Genomic DNA, 27082 nt, shown 5'->3' with positions numbered 1-27082 from the left:
GTCTTTCCAAAAGAGCCTAAAGGAATAAGGCAGCTCTCTACCCTTGAAATCCCATGGAAAATAAGCGCCTGACCTGCCTTTATTACTCCCGGCTTTGAGGGTATAATCTGTGCTAGAGCAACGAGAGCAGAGCTTCACAGGGGGATTGTTCATCGTAAGGCAATTGTATTTCATTTCATACAAATTTGTGTCTTTATTCAGCTGATTGTTGATTTTAATTAAAAAACAAGCATGATGGAAAGCACCAGCACTCCCACTGTGCATATGTAAAATGAGAACAACTCTTCTTTCTATTTCCATGAATACAGATCCTGAGCACTGATAACATTTACAGAAAGTACCAATCGCCAGTGGCAAAGAACTAGTATTCTCAGATTTTCATTTTAACCGTTGTCCTTAATATCCTGAGGTTCTTGTTTACAAGAACTGGTTGTCTTTTCTCTTCCACAGAGAGTAGAATTTATTTGTGCGCTTTTTTTTTTTAATTAAATTTAAAACTTCTTCAGGGCAAAGATTTAAAAAGAAATAGGAGCCCAAACACATTCTAGCATGCAGCACTGTAAGTTAATTCCTCTCCTCTCAGCTGGTCTGGAACACCATTTTGTAGCTTTGAAATACCGTGCTGAAGATTATTTCAGCGGAGATTTTTTCTTAGTGTCTGTCTCTCTTGCACACAGAGCTGGAAGTTGCGAGACTAAGCACAGATGGGAATCTGGAAGATCTGAAGTTTCCCCAGAACATGGGCCATGGAAGCGCCATTCAGCTGTCAGCAAATACCTTGAAGCAAAATGGTCGAAATGGTAGGTCTGGCACCTCAGGCCATGAGGCAGCTGTGCCTTAGGCATTGTTTTGTGTTTAACCATTATAAGTAAAGTATTAATCACTATGTTAATATTTAAATTAACAGTGGTGTCATTTTCTCATGCTCTTGACTGCAAGCTATGTTGACTGACTGGGAATGTATTATATTGCTAAGTGATTCACAGCCTTCAAAAGTATTTTGTGATGGTAAAAATGCATCAGATCCTTAAATTATGGGGCTTCCGGGGTACAGTGCTGAATCCAGAAAAGTGCTTTTAACTGCTGATTTCTGCAGTAGGAGGCTTCAGATGGGATAAGAGGCTCATTTGAGTAAACTGCTTCACAGCAGGGCACCATACAAATATCTGAAAAAGTACAGGGAAGAAACAATGCTAGCAAATATTAATAATGAGCCAACATGGCAGAAGAGGTTGATTAACTGTTATGAGTCTAAATCTTTAGTGCCTTTCTGTATCTTATGAACCTCCTGATACAGCATAAATTTTAGATGATGTTATATGTTAACAGTCTTCATCCTGCCAAGCCATTTATTTCCAGATCAGGAATTTGAACAGACACATTTGTTGATCTCTACAGCCTCAATGTAGACTAACTTTAAACTCATAGGCTTCTATTGGTGGGCCCAACATGGTCCTGTTTCTGAGTTTCTTTGAAATTTAATCCGTGTGCAGGGGACAACACTCATATACGGGCTTTGGTCACTGCAGGCAAAACACAGAATCATAGAATGGCTTGGGTTGGAACGGACCTTTAAGTTCATCTGCTTCCAACCCCCTTGCCATGAGCAGTGACACTTTCCAATAGATTAAATTGCTCAAGCCCCATCCAACCTGGCCTTGAATGCTTCCAGGGATGGGGCATCACCAGCCTCTCTGGGCAACCTGTGCCAGTGCTTCCCCCTCCTCTCTGTAAAGAAAAAAAATAAAATTGAATGATAGGGCAGCATTACAGCCAGACCAGATGTGTTAAAATTTCTAACAATTTTAGACAAAGTTTGGTCTGGTGGTTCAGAAGGAAAGTCTTGCCATTTTCTTGTTTGCACATAGGGTTTGAGGAGAAGTATCTCTTTTAGAGACCGTTTAAAACTCAAGATGTGTAGCAAAACTCCAACAGGGCAAGCCTTTTACGCTGCTATCTGTTGGCAGCAATGAAAGGAAAGTTTTGTATTTCGAAACACAGTATCACTGGAGTTCTGTTCAAAGCAGAACCCCATCAATTTTCACCAGCTTGACACATGCCCAGAGTCACCAAAGAGCTACAAATGAAATTATCATAAAAGGATTTAGGCTGGGAGGAACATTTGGAGTCAACAGTGCCTCTCAGGTGCTGTGGTGATTCATATAGATATAAAAACATACCTTTCCACATCTAATACATATGAAGGCGAACTAATCACATTCCATTCTTATTTATAGGCTGTGAAATAACGTGCAAAACAGAAGGCAAACTGGATGGTTTCAGTTAAAAACAGTTGGCTGGTAGACTCAGATTTCTGCAGGCTCTATAATGGTGTTTTTCTGATTATCTGATTGGCAAATTAAGAGAATAAATGTCTTTTTAAATGAAATTTGTGAAATTTTGTTTTACCTGTCATGTGAGATTGGAGTTCTGTTGGAAAGGTTTTGATTTCTTCTTCCAGATTTGTCCCCATCCTGAGATAGTCTTAATTTATTACCAGACTAAATTATAGTTTTATACTGCATCTGTGCAACATGTCAGCTTGAAACACATTTCCCAGGTATATCCAGGAGAATAAAATGATGTCAGGTGGGAAATGGACTACCTGGCCTCTTTTTTTCTGAAGCCAGTTACACCTACTGATGCCAAAAATAAGCCCACCTTCCCTGTCTGTCTTCTGCTCATCTGTTTCCTTATAAAAGTTTCTTCTGGAAGAAGGAGCTCTGCCCTTCTTATCCAAGGACTGCTTGTTGCACCTCTTGGTGCTCACTGGAATTGGCAAGAGGTGGGTTTTCATGTGCCACATCCTGGTCCTTTCACATTTTCTCAGAGCAGTTTTGAATTTGGTTAAGAGAAAAGATTTGCAATCTAAAAAAACAGAAAGCCACCCCAGTGACTTAACCTGGTTATCTAACCTGGTACCTCTCTTTTAGGTGAGATCAGGGTGGCTTTTGTGCTGTACAACAACCTGGGCACCTATCTCTCCACGGAGAATGCCAGCATGAAGTTGGGAACAGAAGCGATGTCGACCAATCACTCCGTCATTGTCAACTCCCCTGTCATCACGGCAGCAATAAATAAAGAGTTCAGCAATAAGGTTTACCTGGCTGATCCTGTGGTGTTTACTGTCAAGCACATCAAGGTGTGTGAGTTCAAAAAGCACTTCTCTTTTTTTTTTTTTCAGTTTCTGAAATGAAATGATGCAAAAGTTGGCTTCTGTGAGGCCCCCAGACCTTGATTAGATTTTGAAATATACTTTTGTTCCTTTGCTCTTTGTGTTATTTATGGAGAAGGTGTCTTTTACATTGCATTAATAGAAGTAAAGGAAGTGTCTCCTTTGAGCTGATGCCCATTGCTCGGTTGCTGACACGCATCATTCTGTAATTAAAAACTACCAATAAATTAGAATAGACCATAATGTTATTTTATCATGGTGACAGGGGATGTTAGAGGGAAGTGGAATTACAGTGAAAGAGGACATCTAGTCCTCCTGGTAGCCAAGCTCGGTCGTTGCAAAAGTTGATTGCTTAAAGCAATTAATTTCTCTGCTCTGCAATGCAAATGAATCAGTGTGGTTTTGAAGAGCTGGATTTAGTCAATGTCTGAAATTAATCAAGAACAAAGAACTAAGTTTGCATTAGCAAAGAGTGCTGCAACAATCTAACTTTCTCTGGTATTGGCAAGTAATGCTTGACATATAAACCACTGCTAATTGTTTATCTAAAATTAAAGGGTGAGAGTTACAAAGAGCCTCAGTAGTGCATTTAGAAATCTCTGAGAGCCTATCATTGTTACTGCATTTATTAATTTCTTCTTTGCAGCAGTCAGAAGAAAATTTTAACCCAAACTGTTCATTCTGGAGCTACACGAAGCGTACGATGACAGGGTATTGGTCCACCCAGGGCTGTCGCCTCCTGACAACTAACAAGACACACACCACATGCTCCTGCAACCACCTCACCAACTTCGCAGTCCTGATGGCACATGTGGAAGTTAAGGTAGGCATTGCAGATTCCCAAGCTGCCAATGCACTGAGCCGGAAAAGTGGTCAATATGTGGCACCATTTTGTTGCTACTGTTGGAGCTGAGCTGGGAAGTTGCTGTGTGACAGTAACTCTGAAAGTAGAAACCACCTGGTGTCAGTCTTCCTTCTGCTCTGCGGTGAAACAGGAAATAGTCACGCCAATGCAAAGCCTGTCTTGGGCTCTTAGCATGGGCAGCTCTGAGCTGGGGATGGCGAGTGAGCTGGTTTAGCTGTTGCTGTGTCTTTTGCTAACTAGTACAGAACATCCCCTGGCTGGGTTCTTTCTCTTAGGATCCTCCCTGTGTCACCAGGGAGTAGCTAGGTGGGGGACAGAAGTGCACCCCACGAGACAGACTGCACAAGGTTGGGTGTCCTACTGGCAGCAGCTGCAGACACACTGCAACACGTGTTTCTGTGAGGGGCGTGTGTGGAGCCAACAGTGTTTTCCTCCTTCCAGCTAAGAGGAAAATACATTGTCTGCATCTCACTGTGTGGCAGAGAGATGCAGAGTGTGACACATGAGAAGGAAGCTTCTGATACCATCCTGTATAGACTTGGCATCTACTTGAGGCCAGTGCATGACCAGCTGGTTCCCTTGCCTGCATTTATGTCCATGGTGTAAATCTGGCTTTTCACATGACTAACTCCACTGGAGCTAAAGAAGTTAATCCTGAAGGTAGATGTTCCATGGTAGCAGTGGTTTTGGGAGTGAAGCACACATTTGGGATTTTACTCAAGAACAGGAGAATGGTTGAGATGATCCTCCATTTCCTGAGCTGCCTTGGCTGTCTTTGGTTGAGAACAGTCCAAACTGCTGGAGAAAGAAGAGAAGGCCCTAATGCCCAAAACATTTTGGCCTAGTCATTTTCTTCATTGTGGTGTCTCCATTTCATGTGCCTGGCACAGCAGCAAAATCCACAGCTCTGAGCTAGATATGGAACTGGCATCTTCCATGCAGTCAGAACTTTTCAGATTCACTTCCATGACTACCATAACCACAAAAGCTATTATGGTTTTAAAACTACTTTTTCTCAAGTAGTCTTCCAGTGTCACTGCTTGGTGTATTTCTGTTCCACTTAATAATCTGAAGAGGAATGTGAAGAGCTGCAATAAAATGTATATTAAATAAGCATCATGTATGACAAAAGTTCTGCAAAACAAGAAATGGGAGCCTGGAGGCACATTTCACACAGCAGCTGGGTCCAGCTGAGAGGGGCAGGATATATCTGTTGCTCCTGCAAGTTGTGGTAACCACTTCATTCTGCTGGAGTCAGTCCTAGTTCAGGAAACATGCCAGTAAATGTTTGTGCCATTGTCCTGGGAGATGCCTGAAGAAAAGGCCTATTCAGAGCATATGTTTACAGGTTAATGGCATTCTGCAGTCCAGGTCTGCTTTTGCCAGTTTCCTACAACTGCTTGAATTTTCATGAGAAATGTGTGTTTGGCTCATTATCACCCACCTGGAATTAGCAGATATGCCTGAGTCACTGAAGTCAGAGGTTGCAGCTGGGAAGTGCTGACAGTGATCTGCTCCACTGGTGTGAATGGGGGTGATCGCTACTGCGTGGTGCAGATACAGCCCAGTGCTCAACAAGCCTCTTCTCAGAGTGCAGATAGGTCAGCCTTGTCTGCACTTCCCATCCAAACCTCGTGAGACAAGTAGAGCTGCTGTTGTCTCAGCTTGCAGGAGTAGTATGTAAGACCCTTCCTCGCCCATGTTCATCCAGCAGGTTGGAAAGAGCTGCAGCTGGAAGCTTCCCGAGTGCAAAGCCAGTGTGCTATTAGCTAGTTGCAGTTTCTGGGTGTTAACAACTGCCCTCAAGACTTTCAGGTCATGTTTTATCATTTGGCTGCAGCCAAAGTACCATTGCTGTAAGAGCCAAATTGGCTCCACTTTGTTGACTCTGATACAACCGGACAGCTTCCTGGCATGTCCACTTCAGTGATCATCCTGGCCTGAGGGCAAAGGCAGGGCAGGGTTTCCTCCCACATAACACAGGCACATATTTCAGATATAAATATGCAGACATTTGCAACTTGTCCTGCCAGCTGCTTGTCACCTTGCTCTTGCTGGTGGCACTGTCTCACTCCATGGTGGAGGTGACCATGTGGCTCTTGGCATAGAAGGTGGCTTATGTGACATTTCTTATGCCATTGTAATGAACTGATTTTAAAGTCTTGGTGGCACAATACCTGCTGGGTTGGAAAAGTAGCGATTTAAAAACAAATGGGGGTTGTTGTCATTCACTGACTCATGCTCACTGCTCATAGATATGCTTTTCAGCCATTTTTTTATCTTGTGGCTGGTTCAAAAAGGCATTTCTCAGTCATTCCATGACCTGTTAGTGTTTTTGGAGGTGAAATGATCCTTGGGGAAATGATGTAGTGTGTTTCTGCAAGACATCTTAGACCAGTGTTCTGGCAATGACCAGGATCTCTAAAAAGGACTGTTATACCCACAATAATTAATAATATCCTGGGAGTTTTGCAACAGAAACAATTTTCTCCCATGACTGAGATTTGTAGTTTTCTTACTTCAGTTTGAATTTTTGGATCCATAGGGAACATCCGTTGCTTTAAAGAGTATCCACAGCACCCTGCCTAATGAGACTGAAAACTGGGCATCTTGGGGAGCAGACATCATAGTCCTGCTAATCAAAAACCAGGACCAATTTGACCAGAGTCACATCTGCTCATGAATGATCTCCCTGCCTGGTAACATGGCACAAGAGCCTGTTCTCCAGAGGGGGTCTCGGTGGCCGCTCTGTGAGTTCTGGACTGCGGTTTAATTATTAGCAGAGTGTGTGTGGCAGGGTGGAGCTGGAAGGTAGCGTTGCTGAGGAGAGGTGATTGATGGCCATCTGGCTCTTCAGAGTGAGAAACCAATATGTCTTTGTACAGAGGGACAGAAAATAGCACCAGCTGACCACGGCAGCAGGGATTTATTGGTGTGCTTGAAGAGTAGAAGTTGCTGGAATCAATTCTGGTTTGACTAGGACAGTACCCGATTAAGAGGAGAATTTAATTTGAAGATGCTTTCTGCCTGTTAAAATAAGTTGGGCTCAGAGTTTCTTATTCACCCACTGGGCTAAAATAACAGTGTCCAAGACCAAGAGCTGGCTGTGTACACAAGCAGGATGCATAACTGCTGGGAACAGCAGTGGACCCTCACCTGTAGGTCCCCCTCCAGCCACTGGAAAAAAAAAAGGGGTGGCTCCCATGCTGTGGAACACATCCCATTGTTAAATAAGCCATCCTACCTATGTAATTGCTGTAGAATTATTCAAAATTTACAAGTTGTTTTTTATAAGCTTGTGCTTTGCATCATACTAATTATAGCAGATACATCTTAAATGTATCATGGGAAAATTATGCAGCCAGAAAGCAAGTTCAGAGCTGGTGGGAAAATGCAATTAAAAAAAACACCCAAACCAGAATAAGCAAAGGTACCCCCAGGGAAGGTAAATGTTGCTTATCAGTATGTAGTGAGTGCCAGATCTTACTCTTCTTTTTTAAATACAAATAGGAGGAAAAAAAGAAAGGTGTTTTACTGTTGCAATTAATAGGAAAGTTTCAGGTGTTTTTCTTTACCACAAACAGATTACACTGTGCTAATTATTTGGGGAGTGGAAGCATAAGGCAAGCTGAGGAGAGAAAGGAATAAAAATGTATGAAGTCTAAGTGGAATGTAGCGGTCCATTGCCTAAAGCAGTAGAGGAGCAGGCTGGAGTTATTGCAGGCTGAGCCTGTGTTCTAAACTTCACGTAGCTCACACTGGCAAGTGCTAAGCCTTGCTCGGTCTTGCTGCACCCTTCCTTTCTGGCTGAGAGCAGGGTGAATGTGAGGAACAAAGCAAAGGTAGTGGCCGTGCCGTGGTGGAACCATGTCCCAGCTGTCTCTTGGCACTGGGCTGAGTAGGACCATTGCTGTGACAGCAGAAGCTGATGATGCTGCAACCAGGCTTTTTCCAGAAACTCACATTTCTGGTAGCTTGGCTGGGTGGATGTCTACACCATGTTTGGCACAACTTCTGTATCTCATTTCTTGGGTTGGAGATGCCATATGAGTAATCAGAGCTGCCGAAATCCAGCCATGGAGAGCAGCATGATGGTTGCAATTATTATTCCTAAGCTTCACTTTCTCTCCATGACTGAATCTGACCTTAGCTGCCTCTCAGTTGCAGTGGGGTTGGTGAGTACAATGAAAATAGTGGGCTCTTGCCATGTGTTGTATCTGCAGTAGAGTCTGTGACACATGGTGAGGTGAGGTGAGGTCTGTACCCATTTCTCTATGCACACCTGTCCCCATACAGCTTTGTCCTGGCCACGGGGGTTTCTAGGACTTAGAATGGCTGCTGCTTCTGGCAGTCGCTGGAAGGCTGTTCCATTTCTGGGGAGAAGTTTGTAAAAGAGTTCTGCTAGGAGGGCTTCATCTTGCTGAGGAAGGCAGAAGAGGAGGAAGCTCATTTGTGTTGCCCATGCAGAATATGCAAAGGCAGCTTTGTGGACTAAGGCAAGGAGAGAAAAGATGACTAACCCACCTTGTAGGAATGCTCAGGGATCTGAGCCTTGTTGTGAATGGCCAAAGTCAGAAGACACTAATGTTGCACAGGGGCTTCAGGTGGGAATTTTTGCCCTCTTTATTCCTGGGTTAGGACCTGATGGTGCCAATGATCACATCACCTTTGCAGAGCCCAGAGGAAATGTGTACCAAGTCAATGGGTGCTGTACTGATTGTGGAGCACAGCTGCCTATCTCCCTGGGTGCATCCTTGGAGAAGATGGAGAGGATGGGTGCTAAAGCAAAGGGATCACTCCAGCTCATATTCCTCTTGGCCACAGAAGGGGAAAATCTCCCTCAAAGCCTCTCATGCTTTCATAGCCACAGGAGGTGATGCCTTTAGCCAGCTCGGATGCACTTCAGGAATCCTTGGGGTTTCCTCCCCGTCCATGTACCCCAGCTGGTGCTTTTGACACATCTACAAAACCATCTGCCTCTTCAGTAACCCTTTGCTCATAGCCAACAAAGCATTACAGCCAGGTCATAGCAGTAAATCCTCTCACCACCAGAGATGGGGGGAAAAGGGCAGAGAGACTCCGCATGGCTCCAAAGACCTACAAATCCAAGAAGCAGCATCAGCAATGCACAGAAGTTCAAACCTGTCCCACTTGGGTTTCTGCCCAGCCAAGCACTCTGCCAGCTCCCACCAGGCACAGGGCAGTCATATTTGAGCTAGTTTGATGACATTGTGTTTTTATTTACTGCTTGCTTATTCTTCCACCCCCAAAGATATTACTTCTTCCATTCCTGGAAGGACAGATTAGGCAAAGGAATGTGTCCTTTGCTGCTGGCAGCTTGGTTTGGCTGCTGTTTTCTTCTGCTGATGTTTTTAATAAGGGAGGAAATGGCTGTTCATCTCAGGGAGAGCCATTCTGTCGTAAGCTGACATTCCCTGGGATTTGTTTTTATTAGCTCAGCTGTGGTGTACAGGCACTGCCAGAGCTGCTCATTGATTTTTCCCAGCCTGGATAATATTGGGGCTGCCTGCTCACCCTGCTGTGGTTGCTACTAGTGTTCCTGTAACTCCTCCTGCACAAATCCCTGTCAGCACTCTCCTCCTACTGCTCTTGTCCCCACTGGAAAAAAAACAGGTCTTTATCCCAAAGCCAGAGACATCTCTTTTCACTGGGCTTTACTAAATCATAAATGTAAAACATACTTACTGTAGAAACCCTGTCACTGAAGTGTATTGTTTTTTGTAAGGAACAACTTAGTAAGTTGTTCCTGTGCTAAAAATAATTTGTGTGTCAGCTTATTCTGTGAAGCAACCGTAGCTCAGTCGTAACAAACCTCAGTGTCTTGCATGCTGTGCCATGTAGCACTAGTCTGGAGAGCCATGGTGCATTTGGGCAAGGAGTTGTTTGGTTGGTGCTGTCAGGAATTGTCTCTTGGACTGATACCTGATGTTTGTCATCGGCTCCTCTGGTTGCCCAAGTATTTGGGAAGATCATTGAAAAACAAGAGGTGACTGTTGTCAATACACTGGTGGTCTCAGATGTATGTTGCACGCTTTAGAGACCCTAGGGCTTTCATTGCGCTGGAAAATCCCTAGGGATTTTCTTGGAATGGCAGATCCCAGAGGGTTGTGATCAGTGGCACAGAATCCAGTTGGATCTGAGCAAGGAGGCTGGACTGGATGACCCCACTGGTGGTCCCTTCCCACATTCACCATGCTGTGATTCAGCAGTTAGCATGCGCATCTGAGCTGTTTTATCCTCAGTCAAGGAGTTTTGAACAGGTAGAGAGAAAATTTGCTCTTCTTGTATTTTTCTGTGGTTAAGAGATCAGGCTTGAAGGCTGAGACCTACATACAAAATCCCGGTGTGCCTTGTATCATGTTTAACCCTGGAACTCCATATACCAGCTGTGTAAGCCAGGTTATGCTGCTCCTTGTTTGTCACACAGCAATCAGGTGATGGCAAGGAAACCTCATGGCACTGGGAGAGGTTACCACTGCTGTTCCTTTTCCCATATTATTCTGATTGTTGTAATAGTGCAGTAATTTACAGCTTTCAGTCTCCAGCAAAGGCAAGTTGCCTTTTGTTGTACTTGCTGGTGTACAAGCTCTAGATGTGCCTGCCCTGAGGGAGCAGTTGGCACTGCCATGGGAAGGATGCCAGTGCTTATCAAGTATTCCCTGATCCATTTGTTCTGCAGTAGCACCTGAAATTGGGCATCCCAAACAGGCTGGAGTGTACCCAGCCTTTAAGATTCAGCTCACTTCTTCTCTTGGACTTTACCAGAAAAGCTACAAATTCATATTTTTTTTCCCCCGAGGTGTTTTTAAATTGCTCTTGTTCCCAGTTCATTGTTATTGTTCCTTTCTGTTTGTTCTTCTGTGAGTTTGTTGAGTTTGGGAAGGGAGTTTGTAATTATGGAGAAGTTGTTTTTATGGCTGTTTCCCAACACTCCAGGGATGAGTGTTACATACATAAAATCAGTATTATCTTTACGATTAATATTAAAAAGAAAACCAGTAAGAGTGATAATAGTAATAATAATGATACAGCAGTGAAGCATATTTACTGCTAAGCATGGTGAGCTTCTTGGGCAAGCAGCCCTTCCCTGAAGAAGGCAAAGAACCTAGATGGTAGGATCCCTCTCCAAGAGCAAAACCACCTGTAATTCCTGCATCATGTCTTAAATTCAGCAGAGTTGTGGTACTGTGATTAGAGGTGCAGGAGCTGGGACCCGTGAGAGAAGAAGCCCTTTGAGAATTCTCCCTGCACCATGCTAAATTTGTCTTGGGATGGATGAATCTGGCCACATCTGGGTGGGGTGTGTGCATCTGGCCAAAGTCTGCCTGGTTTCTTTTTTCCTGCATCCACTGCATTAGCTGTTGCCCAGCCCAAGAGCTCTTGGTGCTTTCAGCCTGGCAGGCCAATCTAATCAGATGAGGGCTTGTTCAGGGAGATGCTCTCCTGCCATTCCCCTGCAGCCTCAGAGAAAAGAAAGAATGATTTGCAAGGTGCAAGGTTTGCATTAACATTTTTCCGCAGAGTTAAGAGGGATGGATGATCTGGAATGACACTGAGATAAAGCAATGCGCAGCTGCCAGGGAAATGATCTGCTTCATCTTGTCAGGTTTCTGGGCGCCTGCTGGATGAGCTGGCTGGAATAGGCATTTCTGTCATGAGCCACAGAAAGCACACAATGATTTCTTGTCTCCCCATTGGACTTGTGACCTCTAGTTCCTTAGGTATTGGAAATAGTTGGAAAGAGATGCAAGGGAGTTTGGGCAATGGAGCCCTCCATCTCTCCACCTCCAGGTCCTCCTGGAGACAAAACTTCCAGCATGGAAGGAATGGAGCAGAGAATCACTCCCCATCTTTCATTATGAGGCCTATCACTCATGCTGGTAAAGCCAAAGAGCTGAAAGGTTTGAGGTGTTTCTTGCGGGTGCCAACACAGCAGAGTGTATACCGGGAAAGGCTTGACATTTGATGCAACTTTATCATTGGCAAGGAGGCAAAGAAAATGGATAAATGAATGACCTTTTCCCTCCATCTGTCATACGGTTTTATCCCATGGAGAGAAAAATGTTTCCACTTTGCACTGGCTTTTTGAAGTGGACACTTTTGTATTTGCCAGTCTTCGTAATGCCCGAGTCATCGAAATGCCAGAAATGGTGGAGAATGTAATTACCATTTATAACACAACATGGTGGACCACAGAGCTGGGCTTCGAGCTGCTCTGGTCTTTGTGAAATGTTCCCAGAGATTTTCAGCCAGTCTTTTCCCCAGCTCATTGACTCACATCCAAGCAGTCATCTCGTGGCTCACCATGTATTTCTTGTGTTTTATTTACATTTTGTTAAGTAATGATAGCTATAATTTCACCACATCTGGGGGAAGCTTGGGGAATTACAGACGAGTTTTACAGCCTGAATAGGGAAAGCAGTGGGATTCTCTCACCAGGAGGGTCTCATCATGTGCCTCCTCTTTCCAGGAGGGACATGCAGTGTAAGCTCAGGAGCAATGCAGCAGTGTTTTGTCAGCAGAGCCAAGGCTCACCTATCCTGACTCTCAGACAACTTTGTTGCCTAGTTTTGCACTGGCTTTGTTTGCATGGCTTTGAAGTACATCCGTGCTAAAAGTTCATCACAGGGAATCAGTCACTTTGCAGGCTGTCTTAAAATCACTGTTCTGTTACAGTTTAAAAGCAAATTTGTGTTAAAAGGTCTGTCTTTTTTCTGGGTAATGTTCTCAGGATCAATCTGACTTCCCAGGAGTTCTAAAATATAACTCCAGGGCTTGAAAAAGAAAAATCAAACTTCCTTCCCCTGTGGAAAAAGAAAAAAAAAATTAAGCAATATCTTTCTTTCCAAAGCCTCCAAGCTCATACATCTCTGAACATTTAAAGAGAGTCTTTTTTCACTGTTGGCAAATGGTTGTAATGGACTTGCAGTTGTTGGACATGATGTTGTTAGCATGAAATGCCTTTTTACACTTGAATCACTCTGTTCAATGGTTCTGTATACTGTGTGTCCAGGCACTCCTTCGCCATGCTTGTGCAAGATGGAGCTGCACGCAAGACTAGCCCTGATATCTCAGTATTTTCATCAACAGCATTATGCTGCTGCAGGGTTTTGGGGTCTGAGTTTGTTCAGGGCACCTGTAGCTTGCAAGATGCTTTGGAGTCTGTTTCAGGTTGCAGCTTTCTTGCTGCAGGGTTCAAGTTTAGGTGCATTTAATCTTTTTGCTACTGGTGCCTTGTGCCACAGGCAACCTTACTCTGTGTCTGGGATGCATTAGAAGTCAAACGTCATGCACCTGATGAGATCTTTTTGTTTTACCCTCAGCACAGCGATGCGGTCCACGACCTGCTCCTGGACTTCATCACATGGGTTGGCATCCTGCTTTCACTGGTCTGCCTCCTGATCTGCATCTTCACCTTCTGCTTCTTCCGTGGGTTGCAGAGTGACCGCAACACCATTCACAAGAACTTGTGCATCAGCCTCTTCGTGGCAGAGCTCCTCTTCCTTATCGGCATCAACCGGACCGACCAGCCGGTAAGAGACAAAGCACTTTCTGCTTCTGTCACGGGCTCTTGTCCCAGTGCGTCTGCTGTGTTTGAGCAGTGAGAAACATTCCAGCACTGTCTCCATGTCTCATTCCATGCATGAGTCCTCACAGGGCTGGGCCCCTGGCTGATAACTGGGACTCACATGCTGATGCCTGCTGTAACTTTAGGGACTGTATGTGTGTTGCTTGTAAATGTGTGTATATGTTTAATAAGCAGGTTGTAGAAATGAGCTTATACCATGTACATCTTCATGTGTTTATTTGCATGATTGTGTGCATGCCTTTGTATTTTCTAGTATCACTTATATATGCTTATACTATTTTAAAACCATTCACACATGTTTACCAAGTGAAAGAAGTTCTTCCTTTGGAGAGGGAAGATAAGAACACCTTCACTTTTATTAAGCCTCCAAGTAAGAGTACTCCTGACTGTTGCATTAATTAATCATGGTACAAACACTTTCCCTTGCTCTTTTCAATCCTCACGCAGATTGCCTGTGCCGTCTTTGCTGCCCTCCTGCACTTCTTCTTCCTGGCAGCTTTCACCTGGATGTTCCTGGAGGGGGTGCAGCTGTACATCATGCTGGTGGAGGTTTTTGAGAGCGAGCACTCCCGGAGGAAGTATTTCTATTTGGTGGGGTACGGCATGCCTGCGCTGATTGTGGCCGTGTCGGCGGCAGTGGACTACCGGAGCTACGGCACGGACAAAGTGTGAGTGACCTTGGCATTGCTTGGACCTGTTCAGGAGTGGGGGCAACAAATGGGCATGAGGAGCCCAGAGGAATTGTTCAGGCAGAGCTCAGCCAGGAGGCATGCCTTGCCTTATCTCTGTGTTTCTTGCAGGACAAATTCCCCACTATGAAATGATTTACCAACGTATTTTCTAGGGAAGTCATTTGAGGAAAATTTTGTCACATCATTGCATAACATCAGCAGAGGTGACTGTCCCTAGTCTCAGTTTGGTACTATATCAGTAAGATCCTCCTTCTCTAACCAGAGAGTATTTCTTATTTGGATGAAGATACTGCTTTCTTCCTCTTTTTTTAAAACTGTTTTGTCAAATTAACAGAGCCTGCAGGCAAAATAGGTGGTGACTGTGGAGTGCATTAGGGTCTTTGCAAATCAGAACAGTTATATCATTTATCATTATGAATATTCTTAAGTGTTTTCAACATTGTTGAAGCTGGTATGAAAGCACAAGTTAGATTATCATGCAACACCATCAAATGGAAAACAAAGGAAAAATTGAGCCTTCGATTCTCTTTGCCATCTTTGCTACAATAGGATTAACAATGTGATTTTATTGACCTTTTTCCTTCTTCCCTTATCCTAGTCTGCTTTCCAATCTCACTTTAACTGAGTTAAGGGCTCAGTATGAAGACATATATAGTAAAAAGCTATTGGTCGTTCTGAAGCTCTTTTTTGGCATAGATCAGGTCAGGCCATGGCAGCATTTGATTTTCTGTTAGGTTCAACTGCAGACTTTTTGTCTGAAACCTTATTATATATATGAACCTTTATTTTTTAAAAAAGCAGATCTGTAGAGCAGTGGAACTGCTCATGATCCATTACCATGCCAGCAGGCAGGCTTGGATCCCAGATGGATATTTGTGTTGTGTTCCTCCCATGAGTAGGAGAGCAGCGACCTGAATTTGTGTAAATGTCACACTTTATGGAAAGGAAAGGAAATGGCCCACACAGATAAGGGTAGGAGGGTGTAAGTTTTTAAGGATCTCTACCAATTTATCCAAAGTAGTTTGACTGACTTTTACAGGCCTAGAGGGTAAAGAATAGGTAACACAACAGCTGATTGCCATTTTTGAGGAAGATTTTCCATCAGTTGCCACCTGCTTCCTGCCCCAACAAGCTCTTCTATTCACTCCCCCTCTTGAGCATTATATAAGCACCTATTAAATCAGGTGTGGAAACAGTTTGCCTTGGCCCTTTAGACAAATTTATTCTTAAATGTGGTGTTCCTGTGGAGGACATAGCTCTTCACAGTGGTCTACATTGGGCATGTTGACCCTCAAACATATTCCAGCAGTCTGCAAAGGACAGCACATCTGCCATTTCTGGAGCACTGTCCTAACCTGTCCAGTTTACAGTGTAGTATTTTGTGGCTCCTTTCCACACTATTCACCCTTTGGCTTTTGCAAATAGACCTTGGTTGCCAAAATGTTTCCATGGCATAGAAGGTACAGGCAGAAAGTTTGGCTCAAATTCACTGAAGGCGAGCACTTCGCTATCTTGGCATTGAAGAGGCAGCAGTCCTGTGTGTGTGCCAATAAAATATGTCTCCCTCACCACAGCACGAAGTGGTATTTTAAATGATTAAACATGTATATATAATATTTTGCAAATAAATATTTACAGAGATTTGCAAATCTAAAATATTTATTTATAATTTTTAATTCCAGAATGTACAATTTTATCACGTTCTCACAGAGGAAAATAAAAACCATACAATATGTTTTGTACAACTATCATGCTCCATCTGGTTGATGGATATGATGTATTTTTCAGTATAATGTTATTAGAAGGGTAGAACTGATTAGAATTTGTAGTGAACTATATGCCAGGCATACATAATTTGATTGCAAGAAGTTGCTTGGTTTTGCCAGGTTTTGTAAAACATCCTCTGGAATATATTACTTGCCTCCCTCCGTTATTTACTGCATTTGTTTAAGCAGGACTTATGGAGCTGTTAGTGATATTTGTTTTTTGCCTGGCATTTGGTGCCACCATTCATACATCTCAGAATGATTTGCTTAAACACGCAGTGTAGGGTTTTCTTGATTTCATTTTCCTTTAGAAATCCAACCCTCCTGTAACACATGCCCAGATTACATAGCCAGGAACAGGCATTTGTTCCTCCCTCTGTTGCTTTACTCATCACTCGGTGCTTGTGATTTCCTGAAGTGTCCCGTGTCCTATTATTCACATTGGCATTTTGGAGTAGCTGTTCCATAAAGATACTCTTATATACTTAATTAATTCAAGGATAGAAATTGATCCTTTTCCTACTCTGTTTTTTTCTTGGTTTTAGAACAGTTCAAACCCCTTGTATTAGGAGATTAATTCGCTTTTGTGACTAAGCAGCAGCATAGTGATTCCCTTAAAAGATCATCCTGTTCAGGCTAGCTTAACTGTGTTTGGTCCTTTGCCCCCAGATAAATCAGAAATGTTGCATCTCACCTCATTCTGATTCTGACCTCTCAAGTGAAGGTGAAAAGCAGGAAACCCCACTGCAGACAGTGTGGTTCCTCCACATTGCCAAAGAGATTCTGGCAGTGCTCTCATGAACTTCCAAGTTACCATTTCTTACAGGCCATATCTTCAGCTGCTGGGTCTTAAATGACCACAGCTCAAGTTTGGCTGCAAAAAAGAAGATACTGGGATTGTACTTAAAAAAAAAAAAAAATAAAAGATAGATCATTTGCCTTATCCCATGTCCCAGCTTGCCTTAACCAAGTCCCTCCATCTACTCGATGGATATGATGTCAAGGGTCATGGTCGGCAATGCTGCAAAATGCAGAGAAAATAGTATAGAAAGTAGTATTTGCATTTGTAGTTGGTGTTTGAAAGTGACTTGCATCTAAAATTCAGTAAAAGTTCAATTATGGCTTTAGCAGCCTTTGAGAAGACTCATGCTAGAAGCAGGCCATCCCACATCAGCAGCAAGAAGCTATTCCATATTTCCATACTTCCCTGGGTTTCATATCAAAGCCTCTCACAAACTGCAGAGGAAAGCAGCTACACTTTGAGTGGTTCAATATATTTTAGAAACTTGTAGGCATATTCATTCACTGGTGATCAAATCCATCATGGCAGGGATCTCTCTTTTGTTTCTCCCCCCTTCCTTCCCCCCCTTTTGGAATGCTGTAAAGCAGGATATACATGGTAAGCAATCCAGCTGTCAGAAAGCAAAATGAAAGCCCTGTGTATGTACACAGCCTCCGAGTCCATCAGCCAGGCGCCGACATTTCATGCATGTAAATGCTGCTCAGAAAATAGCATCTAACAATGTGGTCTGTCTTGGGTGGCTCCACTGAACTTGTTTTATTTGCAGTGCTGCTGCCAGTATTTGGAGGAGGAAGCGTGAGCTATGTGGATGCTGAACTCCATTAAGCAGAACCTATATTGCACCCTTGAAAGGCATGTCTGGTGCATACATATCCCGTTACTGCACCCTGACAGGGAGGCTGTACAGCCACATGAAACAAACCACTGAGCTCCCATGAACAACATGATATGTTTAGGACTCTTCAAATTTTATGGTCCAATGGCAGCTAATGATTGTTTATTGGTTATATTTAATGCACACCAGGGATAGTTTAGTATTTGATTTCTCTTCATGCAGAAAATAGAGTAAACTCTTTGTAGTCTTTATTACTTGGGCAAAGCTTTAGGTGAATATTGTGAGTCGCCACTGTAGAAAAGGAGGAAATTAAAAAGTAAAGGAGAGCAGTGTCACAGAGCTTGTCACAAGAACTGAATGCACTGGGGTGACTCCTAGAAGGAGCAATGGGGTTTTGAGCAGTATTCCCTACATACACACATTTCCTGATAATCCTTTGCCTTGCACTGAGCCCTGAAGGAGCTTGTTTGCGTAATAGCAGCACAGCCTAAACTCGTAACGTGGCAAGTCCGTGCTCACAGCGCAGCTGCGTGTGGATGGTCACAAGTAACTCAGCAGCCCAAGATTAGCAACTCTGGGAAGTGAGTTGCCTGATTGCTTCCTTGTTTGGAGGAGCTCATTTATGCAGCTCATTGTGCGTGTGGGTTTTTGTCTTCTAAGGCAAGAAAAGCTCAGTGTGGTACTTGTCTGATTAGCAATTTACAGCTCCACAACACAATTGGCGGGATGCCTGTGTTTTGATGTTTTGGTCTTAATTTGCATTTTTAATGAGGTATGACTTAAACAGGTCCAGAGTTTCATCTCTTCCTGATGACCACCAAAAACTCCATCTTTTTTTTTAAGTCCCGCAAGACTGAGTATGATACATGGTTTCATAGAAAGGCAAACTTTCTATTCAAACAAATTAAAAATGACATTACATTCTTTGAAGTGTGCAGAGAGGCCTAAAAAAAGCCTTCTCTGTTTTTCACAAGCTGTGCTCTGGCCTAGGTGAAGCCATCTCTGCTAGGGCTCCTTTTGCTCTGTGCCTGGCTCCCACTTATCCTGATGGCAGGATCTGGTTCCTCTGCTGTTTCTCATCCACAGCATCCTCAGTTGTTTTCTACAAATGAAGAGACAGATATCTTAGGGAAGTGGGATGGAAAATTTCATTCTTTTTGCTGTCTGGAAAAGGTACCAGTTGCTTTGCTCTTCTTTGCTGAGCCTGGCAGCTTTTTGCTCATTCTGTATTTCAGCTTTCCCTGGTTTTCCCCATATCCCAATATATATGCATTCAAAACCAGCTGCACCAGATGTGACTGAAGGGTGATCACTGTGCTTCAAGAAGTAAAAAGAGGGTTTATGTTTTTCCTCTTCCCTAGACTTTCCAAGATCCAGGTCACTCTTTATGCTGAAGGAAAACCAAGTTGATGGTGACTAAAATACAGTGTTCCCAACTTCTGGGCAGCAGGGGCTGGAGGTTGTTTTGAATGTTAAACTGTCAAAAAAAAGTTCAAAATATTTTCATTAAAAAAAAAATAAATAAAACCCCCACAACCCTCTGAGTCCTCTCCCACACACCAGCACTCATTATCAGTAGAAAAAAAGTGATGGGGCTGCGTATTTTGTTATTTATATGCAGCAGCTGAGGCATAAGCACCAGTTACTCATTTTTCCTGAGGGGGATGGGGTAGGTATAAAGTCTGAAACACCGTGTAAATATGTGAGCTGCTGCTATGCAGACATCCTTGTTTAGGAACGGGGGGGCACTTTTTACAGGGACTTCATTATCCTTGAAACCTCTATTCCTTTGTCAAATCTAGTTGCAATTGGGTGACATTTCAGATGTTATTATGGGTGATACACAGATGTCATGATCGCATAAACCTTTTCCTATAGGGAATCAGACTCAAGTAGTCTCGAGTCACTCATGCTGTTCCATTACCAGCTGCATCTAAATCACCTTGAACTTCAGCAGCCACGGAAGAAACAAGATTTCCCAGAAATTGCTTTGAAAGCCTCTGTTTGCCTCTTGCATTAAGGTTTTGCTGCTATCACGTGAAGATTCTGGATGAGCAACTGCAGAGGCAGTTCAGGAATGACAGTTACGGAAGTGACAGTATTTTGATTTGTGACAAATAGCCTTATGAGTGTGTGTATATATATCAATGCATCTCCGACGCTGATGAGACCTGAAATTTATATGGTCAGGAAGGGAAGTGAGAAGTTTTCTCTGCATATTTGAATTTATTAATATTTTGGCTTCTCCTAGTCACAGAGGTTCAGGGTATGCTTTATTCTCTTGTCAGGCATCTCCTGCTGATCCTCTCCCATGGGGCTGCTGGCACAGACCTTTCTGCCTGTTGCAAAGTCCATTGGAAGGGAAAAAGCATTAGGCTCATACACCAGAGCTGTCATTTGTGAGAGCTGCTATCTCCACCACCATGATAAATTCATATATACAGTTCCTGTCACTTGCCTAATCATGAAATTCTGTCGGATGTTTAGTATAAGAGTGGTTTTATGCTTTCTCAGTCCTTTGTGTATAAACGGAACTCTGATTTGCAGCATTGCAAAGACGACAAGATATTATTATTTTAAACATCATGTGAAACTTTCTTGGAATTTACATTTGTCTGTCTTGTAACGAGTCACTTCCATTTTATCTTCCTGTCGCCTGGAATGAACTAGGAATGGAAATGTAATTTCCCAGGGGCTTTAAAAAATGTGGGGAGTATTAAATGCGGTTGAAATTAAGTGATTAATAATTTAGTTTTAGGCCATGAATCAACTTCTTGTGATAGCACAGACCATATGCAACCCTGGAAACATTAGTGAAAACAAAATACTCAGGAGGTTCAGGGAAATAAAACACTTTAAAGGGGAAGTTGCTGAACCTAATTAAACCTCAGCCTTCTGTTATCCAATTCATGCTTCCTATTTGCACCAAAGTTTCTCTCATCTACTTGCTAGAGAAATGTCATCTCGCTTGACAGCTGACAGACAGCTTGCATTGCATCAGAGCTGGAGAGCAAAGAGGAGCACAAAGCAAAGAAGCTCTGTGGATGTTCATCAGACCCCTTCCTTAAAAAAACCCATGGTTTAAGGAGTTTTTCCAACAGATGCAGAAAGCCTTAGCAAATAGGCCTTGTGCCATTTTCTCCCTGCTTCCTCTAGAGGTAATTATCTTACTCCATCAATAGCGCTGTCAGAAATTGGGCACATAATTCAGCATTTAAATGAACAAGCAATGTAATATTTCCTGTCTCCCACCGGCGTGTTTTGCAGCTCACATTCTTCTCTGTCACTCGCTCACTCTTGATGTATGTCCTGAGTGCAGTCCTTGAATGCCTTCTTTCCCCTGTGTTTCATTACAGATGTTGGCTCCGACTTGACACCTACTTCATTTGGAGCTTTATAGGACCAGCGACCTTGATAATTATGGTAAGAACTCCTAATTAACTACTCCATCTCTCAGGTCAAGAAATAAAACTTTTGCTGTCCCTTTTCTCTTTATCTTTAATTTACACAGATTAATTTGAGGCAGGCATGTTCTTCTTTGACCCTACCTGGCATAGCAATTAGACTCTCATTATGAGAGGCTCTTGGCATTGCAAAATACTTGATCAAAACGGGCCAGGGAGCTTCAGAGTGGGCACTTGCAAAGTTTGGTTTCTACCACTGGACATTTAGAAGTGCCAGACTGTTTTGATGCCACTCACTGCTCACACCATTTTTGAATTCCAGAGTGAAGTTTCCATTGATAATGCAAAAACAAAAAAAAAAAAAAAAAAAAAAAAAAAAAAAAAAAAAGAAAATCTGGAAGCGGGGGAGGTGGGATGAAGAAAAGTCCAAAACTGGAAAAGAAGTCTGATGAGGGTTTTTCCTAACCAGCAGAAGTTGAAACTTGTGTGACTTCATGTTTAGCACATTGCCAGCATATCAGCTAACACAGCGACAAGGTAGAGAACCCAACTTTAGAGACAGCTGGAGTTTTCTTATACTTTAATCGCTACAATATGGCTTAAATAAACCATTCTTTGTTTTGACTAGGCTACAGTTTGGCTAACACAGAAAACCAGGCACTCTCACTTCAATGCAGACATTGTCTTTGCTTCTTCTGCTTCTCCTGCAACTTGGGAGCCATTTCAGCAGCCTTCCACATCAGGAAAGGGGCCATGCCACCCACTACAATTCCTGGGGTTTTTTTTCCCTTAAGCAATTCATTCATAAAAAGATATCTTCCCTTTTTGATTATGTCTCAAATCCTAGACTGGGCTTTTTGGGAAACTCCTTTCCAGGAACTGGCCGCCTTGTGAACACTGAGGCATGGAAACACCATCCCATCTTTTACAGAACAAATCAAACCCTTTTTTATTTTTGTTTATTCAACTTTGCACTGTGCTAAGCATCAGTTGTGATTTCCCTGCCAACCTGTCCTGTTACAATGTGTTTAAAAGATGTATTCACAGAAAAAAGATGCTTTTATGCTTCATTACAATGGGGCTGGCTAAGTAATGTGCTGGGAGTGACTTTTCATGAATGTACATGTCTCAGACATAGAGAAGCCCTTACAGCAAGTATTTTTAATTTTCTATAATGCTCTTTGAAGCACTTGAGGTTAGAACCAGCCTTGTATCAGCAGTGCCACAGCTGTGGTAAGGCTATGGCATCTACAGTCCTGTAATCTGCAGGCCGGGTCACCTTATAAAATACTTAGAAATTCTCTGTGATTCAGTCACTATAAACCGGTACCATGAGCTAATTTCCTACAGTAACCTATTTGTTACAGAGAAGGAGCTGACTTTATCTCCATCATGTTGTGCTGTGTCACATAATCCTTTTTTTTTCCTTCTGCCTCCGTTACAGCTTAATGTCATCTTCCTTGGGATTGCTCTCTATAAAATGTTTCATCATACTGCTATACTGAAACCTGAATCTGGATGTCTTGACAATATCAAGTAAGTGGTTTTTCTCTGCCTGTTTTTGTCTTTTGCTGTTTATTCCCTCTTTCCTCTGAGGTGTGAAACAAGGGAACCAGCTCTGCCAGCAGCAGAGCTGACCAGGGGTAATACTTTGGGCTATGGCACTGCAGAGTGGTTTTTAAAAGATATCAAGTGGCTGATAATAAAGCACTATACTGGGATTTGGCTGCAGTTGTTGGCATTTTCTGTTCAATTTTGCATGAAGAAGGCAAAGCTACATTTTCTGTCCGTGAAGCAGGTAACCTTCTCGTCTACGTAAAGGAAATTTTGCCCAATAATTACCAGATAATTATTGCAGTCTCTACAGGGAAGGTGTTGAAACTGTTGATTATTACTCCTTCTGTGCTCTCTGAGGGCTTCTGCCTTACTTGCTTTCTGTTTGTTTTGGCCCCTGACAGATTCCATGACCCAAATTCTCCCCTGGAGTCTGATACTGCTTTCAGCAAAGTTATTGAGGATTTTCCTGGGGGTGCCCACATCAGCAGGTGGATGTGCTTGCCAGCCAAAGCATGTTTTACCCTTGCACTGGGTTAACATCTGAGCCTGGGCATCTTATTGTCTAGCAACTGCTTCATTATATTGATAGAGTATTAGTCTCTGTCAGTGCCTGTTTATTCAACTACCACTGGCTTTAATTACTCTCTTCAAAAACACCAGCCAGATTTCAGGTGCAGCGCATGATAAGATTGGGATCCTGCTAATTAATAAAACCATCTAATGAGCTTCAGGAGGAGGAAATTGTTGGGAGTCAGCGCTTTACTGCTCACCCAGGAAAGGAGAGCGTGGTGCAACGTGGCTTGAAGTGGGTTCTCCTCTCTCATTTGTGGTGGGAGAGGGAGAAGAGGTGTAAGGGGAGCTCATTAGAAGATGTCTGAATTGCACACTTGCAAGGCAGCTCTCAGCAAGGCTGTTGTTCTTATTGCTGAGCTGCTTTTGCAGACAATTGCAGCTTTAATTTAAACCAGGTCAGGGCCCCCCAAAAAACTTCCTCAGCAGGCAAGGCTTGCAGTGCCATTAGTGTATCATGATCTGGCATGGTCCATTGGGTGAAATTTTAGTTTCTTAGGTGCAGCTTCTCCTTCGAGGGTTGGGAGGAAAGGGAATTGGAGTCTGCACAAATGCAGGAGACCCGAGTGAGCTCAGAAATCCTTAGAGCCCTCATTCGCTCGGGTTGTAGGGAGTCTGCTCTGCAGGGAGCCTCAATTTCTCCTGCCATTGCTCTCCTATAAAATGAAATTAGAGGAGCAATCCCTCCTGGATGTCCAGGATTGATCCCAGAAAGATAGTCCGTCATTTGGTCTTGGATGAGGCATTAAAGGCATGGTGCATTTAATAACATTTATTAATATAGCTACTTGTCATGCGTTAGTGCTATGGGATTGCTCGCTGAGAACAGTCTCTCTAAGGTTACCCACACAACATCATCTTACAGTATGACATTTAAATTAAAAACTGGGAAGAAAAAAAACAACAAAACCCTTATAATTAAAGCAGAAATAATAAATGCCTACTGAATAATCTTCTTGAGCTAATCTCTAGTATCTTTGTTTAAAATGCCAGGAATTTATACAACCAGTTGCATCAATTATAATGTCACTGTAAAATATTTTATAGGTTCTTTGGCAGATGAGTGTCTATTCTTGATTTGACTTCATTAAAACATTTTGAAAACACAAGCAATTAAAATACTTTCAAGTGTGTTGCTGATACTCTTCCAAATGCATTGCTTCATTACAAATTACTTTTTATGCTTGAGAAAATAAGAGCAACATAATATAAACTCAGGAAGACCCCAGGCTCACCCCAGGAAGTTTATCAAACCAAGCATTTCAGAACAGACTTGATTGTAATTTCTGAATAACTAAGCAGGACATCATTAACTCTCTAAATTCAAGACATGTGTTGTCTCAGTGTTGGATGTGCTTGAGTTAGGAGGAGGTGCAGATTTGTAACAGAGAGGGGAATTCACCTTGGAGGGAGGTTTCCTAGGGAAGAAGGGGCTTGCAATCTCGAGAAAAGTTTTCAGTAAGACCACAGTTGTCTTCTAGATACGATCAAAGTCTTGTTGCAGGTAAGATCATGCTCTTCCTGCACCGTCATTGGCTCTAAGTCAGTTGCAAAATGTGGATGTGCTGCAACAGAGCTGGAATAAAAAGCCACAGAATATTTATTTCACAGGGGACCACAAAGATCCTTAGCCTCCATGGGTCTACAGGGTTAGTAAAAAGGCACCCAGGTCCCAGAGCCTTGTGTCTTGTTGCATCAGTTTATATTTAATAAACCAAACCAAGGGCCTGCATTGGAGGGCCCCTTGCTGCCATCTGCATGTGACAGCTTTACAGCACATGGAGAGCTGAATGGGAGCTTGTTCTCCCAGCTCATTTCCTAGCATTACTCTGTCTTAGGCTGTGGTGAAGCTCTCGGAACATAAATCCTGAGCCTGTTTAACAACAGCAAAATGCTTGATTCCCTATGGCAACGTAAAAATAAAGGCCATAAAATATTTTAATAGGCTGTTAATAAGAGCCCCTGCAATCTGGTCCTTGCCTATGTCACTTTAAAGGTTAGAAATACATTATGAAGTATAGAAAATAGAGAGCCAAATAACTCCACTTAAATTAATGAACTTGATAAGGGATCAGGTGTCACCTGGGATACCTTTAATTACTGCACCAACAGAAAAACCATTCAAAGGGCAGTGCCTGAACCAGATGTTGTGTGGCTGATAGATTTGTAGGCACTGTGCAAAGTTGTAAAAATAAACTTCCCTAACCTTCAGGAATAGTCCCTGGATTATTGTGCCAGCATGGGAGATTGTGACATTCCTGCAGTGGGGCACTGGTTAGCCAGGGGTTACCCAGCGAGAGATTTGATGAGTACAGAGCTGGTTTATTTTTGTCCTTGTTAACTTTTCTGGCTTATCCCAGCATTTCAAAAGAGAAGTAGGGTAACCACATATGTGGGTCCTTCGCCCTGTGCCAGTGGCATCCTCCCTATACGACAGGTTGGTACTGAGCCAATTCAGTGGGTTGTGCCCACTGAAACAGCAAGATTTGTGCTCTAGTCCTGCTTTTGAGGCATGTAGCCAGGAAAAGATGTGAGCCTGTGTATGTGGGATATGTTGTTCAGAGCTGCAAGAGTTTTCCATGCCTGCCACTGATGCCAGGAAGATATTGGCTTCCATTTCATAAGAGGTACCATCTCCAAAAGTAGCATGCTTTTACCTAGGCCATTATGAAAAAGTTCTGTTTGATGTCTTCTTTCAGTATATTTACACAGAATTTTTAAGGATTCATCCAGAATGGGGTTCTCTTCTGCCTTTTAATGATCTCTTTAGTATGAAGTGACACAGACAAGAATGCCCAAACAGCTGCCTCTTGGGTGGTGTGTGTAGCTTCTCACCATGCCTCCCCAAACACAGACTGGGAGGGGATTTTCCTTCCCAGCCTTTTACAATGGCTTTTTCTGGGCACTTGAAGTCCACTGTGGCCATTGCTCTTTCATCTGTGTGTGGCTTGCTGGCAAACACAGGTGAGCAGAGGTGGGCAGAGAGGAGTTGTTAGTCCTTGGCAGCTCTGCCCATGTCACACATATCTCGCTCCTGGCCCATCTGAGGCTAAAAGTGGGATGCAAAGGGTGCACAAAAAGCCTCTTGAGCACAAACAAATTTACTGTCAACAAATGTACCCAGGAAGGCATTAATGTGGAAGATTGATTCCCCCAGCCTTTACAAGCTTGCAGGGAAGGCACATCTTTCAAGCCAGGGACTACATAAACTTTTTGGATGGCGAAGGCCTGCTGTGCTGCTTGCACCTGTAGCCTGTGAGGTGGAGACTGTAGGCATATCAGCACAGTGTCGATGCGCTCTTGCTAGCAGATGGCTCCTCATGAGGATGTGTTAGCAGCTGGAATTCTTTGGAGCAGCTGTGAGGCTGTTTTACCGGAGGTTGCTGCTGTGTGGAGTGATTTCTGGAGCAGCTCACAGGCTCTCCTTCGTGCTTTTCCATTGTGCTGGGAAGATGCTGGATGTGCAAAATGTCTCAGATTGTCACAGTAAAGACTACACTGAATCTTTTCCATATTCACATTCCTGTAGGAAGCCTTATGAGACAACAGAAAATACATTACATGTGAATAGTCCAGCACAGTTCTTCCCTTTTGCATCCATCAACTCCTTTCCAGGTGGTCAGGTGTGCACTGTGGCAGCTTGCACACCAGGTTTCCATCCAGCCCATGCCAGATGCTGCAGCACAACAAACCATCCCCATTTCCAGATGCTTAACCACCATTCTCTGTGCAAAACAGGGTTTCAGGCGAAGCCTTTGCATCGCGTGGCAGTGCAGTGCTTGTTCTGCAGCCACTTAAATACTGCT

The 27082-nt window shown here is 43.1% G+C and overlaps 1 protein-coding gene across 1 annotated transcript in view; it reads left to right on the top strand.

Moving 5' to 3' along the window:
* Positions 1 to 27082, top strand: part of ADGRL3 (adhesion G protein-coupled receptor L3) — a 318746-nt gene that overhangs the window by 250656 nt on the left and 41008 nt on the right. The window contains exons 13-19 of the mRNA XM_041412143.1: positions 678 to 800; positions 2934 to 3142; positions 3822 to 3998; positions 13385 to 13594; positions 14098 to 14318; positions 21102 to 21168; positions 22594 to 22685. Of these exons, the coding sequence (XP_041268077.1) occupies positions 678 to 800; positions 2934 to 3142; positions 3822 to 3998; positions 13385 to 13594; positions 14098 to 14318; positions 21102 to 21168; positions 22594 to 22685 (1099 nt within the window). The remainder of the gene's footprint in view (positions 1 to 677; positions 801 to 2933; positions 3143 to 3821; positions 3999 to 13384; positions 13595 to 14097; positions 14319 to 21101; positions 21169 to 22593; positions 22686 to 27082) is intronic.

Source organism: Onychostruthus taczanowskii, unplaced genomic scaffold (genome assembly GCF_017590055.1).
Source record: "Onychostruthus taczanowskii isolate IOZ18803 unplaced genomic scaffold, ASM1759005v1 scaffold38, whole genome shotgun sequence".
In the NCBI taxonomy this organism is placed as follows: domain Eukaryota; kingdom Metazoa; phylum Chordata; class Aves; order Passeriformes; family Passeridae; genus Onychostruthus; species Onychostruthus taczanowskii.
Note: the sequence above shows the minus strand (reverse complement) of the source record. Positions and strands in the feature narration are given on the sequence as shown.